General features: G+C 33.7%; 1 protein-coding gene and 1 pseudogene across 1 annotated transcript; both read left to right on the top strand.

Annotated features, from left to right (window-relative positions):
- Positions 1-377: 377 nt before the first annotated feature.
- LOC143615685 (topless-related protein 4-like) lies at positions 378-7,368 on the top strand. Its single transcript, XM_077088754.1, has 15 exons — positions 378-435; positions 523-631; positions 717-833; positions 1,031-1,144; positions 3,011-3,158; positions 3,788-3,979; positions 4,086-4,274; positions 4,353-4,406; positions 4,695-4,799; positions 5,616-5,783; positions 5,867-5,995; positions 6,093-6,188; positions 6,708-6,890; positions 6,989-7,155; positions 7,230-7,368. Exons 1-15 carry the CDS (start codon positions 378-380, stop codon positions 7,366-7,368), a joined length of 1,968 nt encoding a protein of 655 aa, XP_076944869.1.
- Positions 7,369-9,093: 1,725 nt separating this feature from the next.
- LOC143615684 (phosphatidylcholine:diacylglycerol cholinephosphotransferase 1-like) lies at positions 9,094-12,062 on the top strand (annotated as a pseudogene).
- The last annotated feature ends 1,326 nt before the right edge of the window (positions 12,063-13,388 follow it).

Here is a 13,388-nt window from a genome sequence, read left to right as displayed (position 1 = left end):
TTGCCTATCAAACTGGTCTAGTGTGTAACAAGCTGTCTAGGTCCTATCAGGTTACATGTGACACAACAATCACCACTCGCATGTATGTGTACCTTCCTTTCCAAGCCAATACATTTCACCACGCTCTATTAAGCACGTTATAGTTTGAGGTTAGAAAACCTAAATAACCACTATAAACAGGCCTTTATAGCCTTGATTTTCATTTGCAGTCGCAATACACATTTCTCTTTCTCGAACACCATCCGTCTTCGACGCCGATCAATTCTCTAGTAATCTTCTCTTCATTTGGTCTTTTAATTCTCTTTCTATATCTATACATGTGTGTGTATATACACACATACCTTTTATGCTAGATCAATGTACATAAGCTTTAATTTATGGCGGTTAACAACGACATTGTTGAAACACTTAACAACAAACCGCAATTGGCACAATGTTGTTAAATCCATATAGAATTAATGTTATGTGCATAAATTAATCGGTGCATTGAAAACCCTAATTGACTTATGCTATTGTTGACAGTTGAATTTGTACATCAATCGGAGGTGATGTCGACCGGGATTTCTAAAGATCTTGTGTTTTTGATACTTCAGATTTTAGATGAAGAGAAGTACAAGCAAACAATGCATAAGTAATTAATCCTTTGTGAATTTTTGTGGTTGTTAGTCATTATCATTTTTTTATTCTATTTCTGCACGAAATTGATTGCTAACTAGGACGATTTTGTTCGATTTTGTGAATGAATTAAGGTTAGAAAACGAATCGGGAGTTTTCTGTAACATGGACTATATCGAGGAGCTTGTCACGAAGGGATACTGGGAAATGTTGGACAAGTACTTAGCTAATTTCATAAACATTAACGAAAATGAACAGTCAATCAAGATGTTGTTCCATATTCGTAAACAAAGATACATAAGAGGCTTTGGAACAGTAAGAACAATCAATTGAATTATCGATCGATCTTTCCAATTTTTATTTATTTATATTTTGCTGGTTGACTCGATTTTTATCATTTTTCTGTTTGTAATAGGAATGACCGATTGAAGGCTTTGGAGATTCTAAAACGAGACTTAAAACCTTTCAAAACTTTGGATGAGGAAACATTCAAAGATTTGACCCACCTTCTCACCCTGAATAATATCAGGTGCGCACTTTTGAAGTTTATGCCCACTACTCAATGTGTAGTTTGCGATTAATTTTTATAATTTAATGATAGTTAAACTATACACACATACATATTTATGCATACGATGATAAAAGTAACATGTGCAATTTGACTTTTTACATATGTGTAACCACGATTGTAAAAAATGCACGCATAGTAAAAGTAACATATATAAATTATTGTATTCATATTTTTTTTCAAATGCGGTTATACATATATAAGAAGTTAAATTAGACAGCTTTTTTAATTTTTGAATCTATAACTAGCACTATGATTTAAAAAAACATGTAACGATTTAGACGAGTTTATTTGTGGTTCTCTTACAAAAATGCACTTAGAAGTTTTGTCACCTTTTGTTCGAAGCGTTTTATTTATGAAAATGTTTTTTTAGCACTATAGACTCCTTTTATTTATTTATTTTTCGGTCAACGAATATTCTAAATTGGCTACTAGCTAAATTCACTAAATTGGGATACATTCGTCTTTCTATATGGGAAAACCCTTACCTAAGGTCAACGCTTGTGAACACTCGCTCGAAGTCACGAGAGTGTGGTGAGACAGAACTCGTTAACTTTAAAGATTCAACTTGTGAATGCCGCCACCTACTCACCTAGTCTTTCATCATCACCCAGTGCCGTCAAAATTAGATGACGGGGACAACAATCAAACCTAAGTCATATATGACACAAAATCTCTTCTTTACAGCTTCACTACCAACTCACTAACAAAGACTCTTTTTATAGGGTTGTTCTTTTTAAAGTCAATATTATTAAAAAAAACCCTTCTTTTAGATACAATAAAATTGGTACATTTTAATATAAATTGGTATTTATCTAATTTAGATTCTCAATCAAAATATCGTTGATATTACTATTAATTAATATTATAACAGAAGCAACAAACAAAAGATAAATAAAAAATAAAAATAAAAATATTAAAAGTTGAGTGAAAAGAAAATGTGTGTTTATAAAATAATTTGATGTTTAAGTTTGATCATCTCTTGTTATATGTTTCCATTTTAAAAGGCAAATTGATGTTTTTTTAACTTTGTGTTTTACCATCTTTTGGTGTTTGTGTTTAGTAGATAATAATAATAATAATAATAATAATAATAATAATAATAATAGAATTGTTAATAAAAATGATATACTAGTTATTTTGTTATTATAACCATCTGGGCTTTGCTCAGATGGCCAACCAAGTGAAGGTTAGAACTTGATGCCATTGGGTCGCTCAGGTTCGAATCCGGATGGCGACATGGGTTTCTATTAGAGTGAGGAAACTCCTGTTAAGTGGCAGGGGGCTCGAAATTTCCCGTGGAATGCCTAGCCAAACTCGGATGCCAAGCGTGAATCCGGTTAAAACAACATAGTCTTGGCCCGAGTGGGGCAGTTGGGGCTCTCGCTCAAGAGCTGTGGCTCATTTAGCCTTTAATGAAAGTCACCGTTTGAAAAAAAAAAGTTATTTTGTTATTATTGTTTTAACGTTATTAACGTTTGTATTTAACCACTAGCTTGATCCAGTGGCAAAGGTTTATGAGTAATTACATATTTATTAAAGCAAAGTAAAATAAATAATCATATTCATATAAGTAATAGCAAAACTAGTTTGTTAACTAAATATAACTAATAATACGAAGCTCAGGCTCGAGTTTGTTTAAGGCAGACTCATTTCATACATTAAGTAAGCCGATCAAAAATATTTTACACGTTACAAACGACTCGACTTGTTTACATCCCAGTATCACGCACAAGTGCATACGATAATTATGTCACACACTTGTTTAAAACGTACTTAACTAATCATGATAATGTAATATATTTACTAACACACTTTTGATATCAGGGAAAATGAACAGCTGAGAACTTACATTGATAACAAAACCGAAAGAGCTAAATTGGTTCAAGAACTCAAGAATTTGTATGAAGCAAATCCGGTTTTGCACGAAAAGCGCAAGTTTCCTACTTTGAGTCACGGAAGGCTGCGGTTATTAGTTAACCAGGGGTAATTAATATTACTTGCATGATGTTAATTTAATTTCTACTGTTTTGATCAATGTGTTAATTTTAGGGGTGTGCAAGAAACCAATTCAAAACCAAAAAAATCGAAAAATCTAAACCGAAAAAACCAAACTGAAATAAAAAACGACAGTTTGTTTTATGTTTTTGTAAAAACCGAACTAACGGTTCGGTTTTGGTTTTGCATGCAATAAAACCAAAAAAACCGAAATGAACCGAATTCTAAATTTTTGTTTTTTTTATATTTTATATTATATAATTTATAAAAATTCAATAAATATTTAACTCAAATATTTTTGGTCAAATGTATAATAATCTATTATTTTACAATTAACAAAATTATTTATACCTAAAATCATTATTTTTTGCAAACTTTTTTTTCGGCATTAAATTTTCCAGCTAAAATGGCAAAAACCAAACCAAAACCAATACGAAAATCGGAAAACCGAAACCGAAACCGAAAAAACCTAAACCGAACGGTTTCAAAAACTCCAAAAACCGAAGTTTTGGTTTTCGGTTTGGTTTTAGCTGAAAACCGCACCACGCACACCCCTAGTTAGTTTATAAACTTTATATGAACAATGTTTGCCGCCTAAACTGGCAGCACAAACTATGCAAGAACCCGAGTCCTGATCCTGAAGTCACAACACTCTTCGAGGACCATGTTTGTGGGCCGTCACAAGATGCTTCGGCTTCGACTTCAGCTCCAGCACCAGCACCAGTACCAGCACCAGCACCGGTGGCTAATAATCAGTTAACGCGTCCTATTGCTAGACGTGGAGCCTTCTTGCATCCGGTATATGCTGATGCTGAAACTCTTTAACTAACTTATAAAAGTTATAAGTATAAAAGTTATAAGTTAAAACTAATTATTGTTTTTTTTAATGATTTGGTTCCTGCAGGAGTTTCAGGACTTTCATCCAACCGAACCACCGGTTTCTCTTCGTGCGCCTCACAGTCAAGAGATGGAAGACCAGATTATGTCAGATGTCATAGTTGAACCTCCGGTTGTACCAAGCGGACCAAAAGAAATCACTGAACCATCGCAAATTCGTTCCCTCAAACTTCCTGATACTCTTTTACCAGTTGAGGTAAGTATGCCTTATTTTCCAACCTTTTGCACTGATTTTGACGTTATTTTACTAATCTCGTGAAAATAACGTTAAAAGTGGCGGAAGGTTAACCAGGTATCATGCGGTGGCGTTGATGGCCGAAAGACAAAGGTACGTGCACCAATTGGCGGTGTCCCAATGGTTGAGTGTTATGTGCCTTATGTCCAAGGCTTGATGCAAAACTACTATCGAGCCAGGGGTCTCACTGGAAGCAGCCTCTCTATTCCTATGGGGTAGAGATAAGGCTGTCTACATCTTACCCTCTTCAGACCCTATCATAGCTTTGCTATTGATGGGATATACTGAGTACGATGATGATGATAAATGAAGATAACATAATATGTAATATAGTTTTGTGAATTTTGTTTAATCCTTTTTTTGTTTTATTTGTATATTTAGGTTTTAAAGATTGTGCACTATGGTGACGGTATGCTCGTACTTGCTTATAATGTTGTACACAAACTGTGGAAATGGCCGAAGAACGCCCAAACCCAAACCGCTAATGTACTAAAAAAAATTCATGATATGATTATTTGTGGTTCCTGCTAAACATACACTACGACCTTATATCCAGACACCATGCGTCACCTATACGACTTTGAAAGGGTTCAAAGTTTTGTCATATATCATTGACCGTTAAACATACAAGTCGTATAGATTTATTTGTGTCGTATAGACCTATACGTAAACATATAGGGCCTATACGATGCATATAGTTCTTAAATGATGCAAAGTTATTAAATGCGATAGACGCACTCAAGGCACATAGAACTCGCTTGGGGCCTAGGCGCTAGGCGTAAACAAAGCGAGGGCCTGAGGAAAAAGAATATATTATGTATATGAAAAATAATAAATCTTTTCAAATAAAATATATAAAAGCTATTATATAATATTAAATATCACATAATTAGTACTAGAAATTCTAAAATAGTCAAGATTCAAATGTAATTTCAAAACTTGAAAAACAAAATGTTGAATGTAATTCCTTTGACCTCTCCTAGATCTATGTTTCAGTAGCACTCCTAGCGTTACTTTTGCTCGGCTTTTATCGTCTCATGTTCCTGTCCAAGACAATGCCAAAGCGCTCACCTAAGAACTAGAAGCGCATTTATTGAGCATCGCCTAAAAAATGGGCCTAGGCGCAAAAAGCGAGAGCTTTTAATAACTATGAAATGATGACTTATATGTCAGGGTCTATATACAACTCGTAAATACCTATAGGCCTATACAAGTCGTATATATAGGCCCTGGTGTCTAGTTATAAAGTCCCTTGTTAGTTTATCACTTAGGATTTACTTACAAATGTGTTTGTTTTTGTAGCCAAGTGTTGATGTGGCACCACAACTGTGTCAGCATAGGAGTGGCATCTTGATGACAAATGATATTAAAGATGTTAACCTGGAAGATAGACTTGCCAGCCTTGCAGTTTCCGATAACCATTGTTATGCCGTGTCGACATCAGGAGGAGCGATCTCATTGTATAACTTGGTAACTTTTAAGGTAAATTATCATGATAATATTCATAGTTTTTTTTCATGTATTGAAGCTAGCAACTTTCTTTCCTGTTGCAGACAATGTCAACATTCTTGGCACCGCCACCGACGGTAACAAGTCTAATTTTGAATCCTGTAGACAACAACATTGTTATTGCTGGAATGTTAGATGGTTCTATAATTGTCTACAATGCTAAAGATAGCAAGGTACAACGTCTTTCAACCAAAACCAAATAGTTTGTGCTGAAAACATATATAACTTTTGATAATATTGTTTTGTTGTGAAACTATTGAACATTTATAGATCATAAAGACGTTCAAAGGTCACGAAAAGTGTGTAACTGGGCTCGCATTTGTCCTTGCAAGAAATACTTTAATCTCGACAGGAACCGACGGCCAGGTAACTTACTTGCATAAGAGCCAAGACGTCTTGTATTTTATTTAGAGGTGGCAAATGGGTTGGGTTGGGTTGAAATGAGTCATGGGTCAAAACGAGTTTGGCTCATAATGAGTTTGGGTCAGAACGGGTCAATTAAAAAAAAGGGTTGTTTTGGTTTGGGTCGGAATAGGCAAGGGTCGGACCAGGTTTTGAGTTTTTTTTTTTGGAACGAGAATAACGACGGAAACATTTTAGTTTTTTTAGATTTTTTGTTTTTATTTATATTTTAAGTTATGATTTTTTTTATTATTTTTTTTGAGGGGGGTTCTATTAAGATCAAAAACTCTCAAAAAAATATTCAAAAATAATAATAAAAAAATTATAACTCAAAATATAAATCATAAACAAAAAAAGTAAAAACACTAAAATGTTTCCTACGTTGTCCTCGTTCCATAAAAAATAAACAAAAAACCCATCGAAAATTTTTATTCATTAAAATGTTTGTCTGATTCACTCATATATAATGACACTATATTTCAGTTATGCTTGTGGGATGCCGATAGCTGGAAGATTCGAACAAGCCAATTCATAGAGTTTCCTGCTAGAATTACCAACAGACCGCATGCACCAACCCGAGTGCACCTCAACCTGACACACTTCATGGTGGTTCACGAGAAACAGATAACTGTTTTCGATGGACATAACATGGGTTCGTGTATTAAGGTACATTTAGCTAGTAACCATTTCATAAGTCATAACTTCTAAATTTTAATAATTAAACTAAACACATTGTATTTAAATTTTTTTCATCTTGTTGCTAGTGGGCCCCTCGAGACACAAGCGGAGCTATAACAGATGCCGCTTATTCATGTGATGGTGAATCGATATTTGTGTGTGTCGAGGATGGAAGTGTTGGTGTCCTTGCGGCCAATGCTGTCGAGTTGAAGTGCTGGATAAACTGTGCAGCGTATATGCCATCGAACTGCAGGTACATATATCGTGTGGTGACGAATTTATATATATATTTTTCTCATGTAACATGATGAAATTTTATTTTTGCAGTGTGATAAGGGCGCAAGCTAATACCATTTCTGCGCACCCTAACAAGCCTAACCAATTTGCGTTAGGCGTTTCTGATGGCACAGTTTATGTACTTGAGCCACCCACCAACACTGGTTCGGACCAGATGATGGGTGATTAATCGGGAGCGTGCATGCGTTGGTAAATTCTGAATCTGGCCCAACGTTAGGCCCGTCTGGTTTCGAATAGTTTGCGAATTATGAACTTTGTCAAGCATTTCTGTTTTTTAAGTTTGTTTTCTTCATGGTGTAATGATATTATGTTAAGCTTAATTATCTATGGTTTTTTTAATGAGTTTCATATCATCTTTAAATTGTGTGTGTGACATATTTGCATCAAAATCACATAATTGAAATTAAGGAATATATCATTGTCATTATATTACTTTGTTTCATTATTACATATAATAATAAGATATGATCAAGATTATATTTAATAATATTCACTAAAATATTAATAACATTGTTGGACAAGGGTGGTATGGCAACATTTAAGATCTTGAGATGTTGAGACATGAGACTCCTGCATTATCACATTCTTTAATGTTAGTGAAATCGGATATTGTGGCAAATTTGTGTTTGGTTGAAAATCTTGATATTGACATCTTTCGAATCGATAAGACAAATGTTCATTGTTATGAACCATATTTTGTTAATCGGGATTGGAACCGGCTATAATTAACTAAAAAATAATTAGGTTGCCTATATATCTATCAATATAAAATATTACAAATCCATAACACAGCAGATTTCATTTACATATTTGATTATATATCTTTGTTACTTTTCCTAGCCTCATATAGTGAAAGCATATATATTTGTTATTGTGGGAGTTTCAAAAGCAAAAATAAAAAAAATACATATAAATCATTTGATAGCAAAAACTGAATAAAATCGAACCTTGTGTTATGGAAGAGAGGTAGTGTCCAAAAGATAATCAAGGGGCGCCATTGTTGAAGAAACAAAGGAAATTAAAAGTTAAAACCCTAACAAATTAACAAAAATGGCCCCTACTATTTATAAGAAGTTGGGTCAATATGAAACTATTTCTAACACGGCTAAAAGTCATATGTCAAAAAGTAATAATAATTATAATATAGTGTGTTTAACTAACTATAATTTAATCAAATTTTCTTCTTAATAAAAGTATCAAACAGCTGGTATGTAAATGAACCGAACGAATACGAATACGAATACGGGTATGTTCGTGTTTGTTCATTTAACTTTAACGAACACAAACACGAACAAATATTTGGTTTTCGTGTATAATTTAAAAATAGCATGTTCGTGTTCGTATATTTAAAATCTAAACGAACTGTTCACGAACATAAATTAACATAGTTGAACAAAGATAAACAAAAATAATTGTATTATATATATGAACATACTTATATGAACACAAAAAAAAAACATAAACACAAAGAAACATCAACAAATATAAATGAACATATATGAACAAATATAAACGAACATCAATAAAGAACATATACGAATGCTCACGAACATAATGAATGGAACGAAACATGTGTTTCATGTTCATTTTGCTTTATTAAACGATCACAAAATTTTTGTTCATATTCGTTCGTTTATTAAATAAACGAACATAAACTAACTTTCCACTTAAGAGTTCACAAACAATTCGCCAAACGTTCGGTTCATTTACATAAAAAAAAAGACACCTACTACATACTGCATGAGGGTTCCCCACTTGAGATCTGAAACATATTATTATTATCATTCACTTTACATCACCACCTCACACTTTCTCACATACTATGTAATCTCCGCCACTCACCACCTATATATACCACCACCACCTTCATATTCCACCACTTATTCCGGCCACAATGAACGGTGACAAACTCCACCAACGTTCAACACCACAAACAACCACCACCATATTCAAAACCAACTATAACCTCAAGAATAATAATAATAATAGCAATAATAATAATAATAATACCACCTTATACAATTCAAACCCAAAGACACCTACATCTACATATCCATCCTTAACCGATGCTTCGGTTTTACAATGGACGATAACCGACGTGTTTTTTTGGTGTTCAAGTACCACCCGGTCCCGTGTTTCTTTGCGGTTACGTTGTTGTTCTTCATGGGTGTGGAGTATACGCTTCGGATGATTCCGTCGTCCCCCCCACCTTTTGATATTGGGTTTGTGGCCACCGGGTACTTGCATCGGGTCCTTGTTGATTGTCCTACGCTTAATACGGTTCTTGCGGGGCTTAATACGGTAATAAGGGTCATGCTATAGCTATACCACGTCCATTTGATCTCATGCAATCAAACGGTCTTGAAAAAAAGTCAAACTTTGAAAATTATCTTGGAGACCGTATTTGTATGAATACCATTTTAATTATTGAAAATTATTATATATGGTGTTTATAATTATTAAGGAATTTGTTTAAAAAGTGTCGGAAAGTTGTGCCGGAATTGTGTCACGAAGAAATTTTTTACGAGGGTTTTTCAGACATGCACATTGCGTCGGAATATTGGTGGTGTGTGACGCTTTACGGAAGCATTTTTGTGTCACAAACCTATCAGTTTTCTAGTAGTGAACCAAACTTTTTTGAAAATCATTGGTCAGAATGGCCACGGTCACTGATCATACACAATCAAACTTTTAATTATTATTATTTTTTTCATAGAAACCTACTGTTATCTATACAGATGACTGTTTAAAACGGCGTGATTTTAGACCTCACCGGGGTGTGTTTGACATGCACATCGCGTCTGAATTGTGGTGTGTGACGCTTTTCTGACACGTTTCCGCAAATCTATTGATCAGTTTTCTAGCAGTAGCTCAAACTTTGAAAATTATTGATCAAACAACCATGATGACCAAAGATGGTCAAATTTTTTTTTTTTTTTTGTCAAAACAACTGTTTGTTCTCTATCCTCTTATTGAAATATGATAAATCTGATAACATGCAAAAGAATTCTAATGGAATATTAGTTATTAACTGAGTATATACATGTTAATTTGAATGTAAGGTGTTTGTGGGGATGCAAACGGCTTATATAATCGGGACATTGGTGATTGAAGGGCGGCCGAGAGCCACTGTGGCGGCGCTGTTCATGTTTACATGCAGAGGGATTTTAGGTTATTCTACACAGCTTCCTTTGCCTGAGGTATGCCATTCTGTCAACCTCCAATAAAATGTTGCATTTTATTGCACAATCATGGAATTGTTTTAATTATTAGTTGTGTTAATTGGTTCTCAACATTTTTATAAAAAAATGGGCATGTTAATGTAAGTTTTAGAAATAGTTGAAGTAATAAAGTCTAGAGTTAGGTATATACATAACTAACTTTACCTAGAGAAGACCAAGAATCATTGTTCTAACTTTATACGTGTCAAAGCTCTTACCTATAATTTCATTATATGATTATTGTGAGTTGTGACTCTTTAGTTGAAATAATATACTTTATGCTTGTATTATTTTAGAGGGGAAAATCACTAAAATGTCTATCTTGACCTATAAGCTTATCAAAATAGCCTTTACTTTTAAAAAGTTTTTAATTAAATGATGTTTATTTGACAAGTGTTCCTTGGTGCAACAACATTATTCTCCTACGCTAGAAGGAAATTGACGAAGTAATGACACCAAGTGGAAGATTTTGATTAGCTAAAACACGGTTTTAACTAAAAAACAAGATGAATAATAATATTTTTATAAAATTAAAGGTCAAAGGCTAATTTGTTCATTTATACATTAAAATGACCATTCTAAGAGCATTCCCGTTAGATCCTTTATCGTTATAATAGAAATTACTACATTAGTTTTCTCTCATTTCAATTACATAATACTTTTTTTATACATTTATCATGACATTTTCTCTCTACTTAACTCATAACAACTTTTAAAAAGTATTAAAAAAATTATAAAGGGTAAACAATATTTCTCAAAATTTACTAACAATAGTAACTTTTTCTTTTTTTTTCCACTCACAAGTACTCCATAAAATATAGAAAACACACTCACATAATATGCCTTTTTACATAGACTAAAAATCTTTTATGAAGGACATGATAAATGACAAAAGACTTTCACTTGTTATTTTAAGTTTTTAACCATCATACATACGACATTTACTAATCGTACAACCGTTTATCTTGTCATACTATATAACTAAAGCATTGTTTACACGTATATGCATTCATAACTACAATTACAAATTTGTATATGGATAGGGATTCTTGGGATCGGGAGCAGACTTTCCGGTAGGGAACGTGTCGTTCTTCTTGTTCTATTCTGGTCACGTAGCAGGATCCGTGATTGCATCACTTGATATGAGAAGAATGCATAGGTGGGAGTTGGCCTTTCTATTCGACACCTTGAACCTTTTACAAGTAGTGAGGTTGCTAAGCACCCTGGGACACTACACCATTGACCTAGCCATTGGAGTAGGTGCGGGCATGTTGTTTGATTCCCTTGCTGGTAAATACATGAAGAATGCTATGAGGCGCGGTAGTTTTGAAGAAACAATACACCATTGACCTAGCAAAACCGATCTCACTAATCATGAGCTAGCTCTTCAATGTCAAATTAGGTGTTAATATTTGGATATCTTGATTTTGTTGAGAAAATATAGAACCTTACAATAGTTTCTTTAAGGTACAACTAATTTTCAGTAAATTTTATTTTGCTTATAAAAATTTGAAGATGATGTGGCATACCTTGATTATTTGGTGCCAAGTGATCAAGTGGTTTTGGGGAGTGCCCCATCACCCATTAGACCATTCGAAGTGGCGCTGTGCAACAACGTAATATTGAATCTTGTAACTTTATGTTTATAACTTTTTTTCAGTTGAATTCGATGTTATTACATTATGTTATATTTTGTTGTCCATAGACTAAGTTTCCGCGAGGAAATTCCACTAGTTTTATATACAAATCAGTGTGAGAGTTCATTTCTATGGTCATAAATATAGTTTATCATGATATTTTTTATAGAGAAAACTTTTATAGTTTTGGAGTAAACATAAATTCTTGCAAATTACTTTAATTGTGAAATTTATGCAATTTATGATAAATCAAGCAGGCTTTAGGCCTTCAGGTTGGGCTAAAAGAAACAGAGGCCTGCTTAGGCCTTGTCTTGCTAAATCGATACAGCCCAAAAAATAGGGAGAATTGGGCTTCCATCTCTTGGGTGTTGGGCTGTTGTCTTACTTGAAAGTTGAAACAAGTAGAGATGTGCAACTGGGTTTTACCAGGAACTGGGAACTGGATAGGAAGTTAGGAACTGGCTCCAAGTTTGGACATCAAAGTCAAGAATCGGGTGGGTAGAACCGGTTTGGAGTATTGGATATGGTCGGGTGTTTGACTGGGTTTGCCGGGTTTTTAATTGGGTTTTAACTGGGTTGGGTTTGGGTTTTGGTAGGGTAGAGGTGCATGGAACCGGTTCTGGGTCAGGTCCAGAACCGAGTTTTATGCCCAGCTCTAGAAATAAGGAACTTTTAATAATATTCCAGAAACTGAAATTCAGAGCCTAGACTCTTATAATTATTGTTTATTCCTGTTAAAAAAAACTTATCTAAGGGCATCAGATTTTAGAAAATTACTAGAATGTAGAGAAGGTTTTTGAGATTAATATTATCTAACAAGATTGTAGAGAAGGATTTTAGAAAATCACTAGAATATTAAATGAATGATAAATGAATTATGATTTATATATTTTTAGTATAAGAGATGAAACTAAAACTTTGAAAAGAAAAATAAAACCCTAAAACCCTCATATTGTTCTAGTTGGAAATGTAGGCTAATGTAACAAAGTTAATGAGCTCAAAATGCAATAGATCGATCATCAACCCAACATCGTAGTATCTAAACACAAAAACCGAAAAATTAAGAAAAACAAAAATTGATGGTTGCAACATGACCATCAGTATTACTATTTACTGCATTTGTCCATGCAAGCAAATAAAAATGCATCCAAGGAATAAAAGACAATAAGATACAACTATAAGAAGTTAGCACAAGAAAGGAATAACAATTTTTCAATGGCCTTATATAGGCTTACAAAATAAAATCAAACTTAAATTAACTGAAAGAACTACAAAGAAGCAGCATGCATGGGTGTTATGCAGGAACATGGGTGATGTGGTATATGTATGGC

This window comes from Bidens hawaiensis, unplaced genomic scaffold, assembly GCF_021521415.1.
Source record: "Bidens hawaiensis isolate Kalapana, Puna unplaced genomic scaffold, B.hawaiensis_p1.1 tig00043820_1, whole genome shotgun sequence".
NCBI classification, from domain to species: Eukaryota; Viridiplantae; Streptophyta; class Magnoliopsida; order Asterales; family Asteraceae; genus Bidens; species Bidens hawaiensis.
Note: the sequence above shows the minus strand (reverse complement) of the source record. Positions and strands in the feature narration are given on the sequence as shown.

Excerpts from the sequence above, each read along its gene's own strand:
- LOC143615685 (XM_077088754.1), top strand. The coding sequence starts at position 378 with ATGGCGGTTAACAACGACATTGTTGAAACACTTAACAACAAACCGCAA. Across the intron at positions 3,159-3,787 it reads ACGGAAGGCTGCGGTTATTA|CACAAACTATGCAAGAACCC; the intron begins GTTAACCAGGGG and ends CTAAACTGGCAG. Across the intron at positions 4,407-4,694 it reads TTGATGGCCGAAAGACAAAG|GTTTTAAAGATTGTGCACTA; the intron begins GTACGTGCACCA and ends TTGTATATTTAG.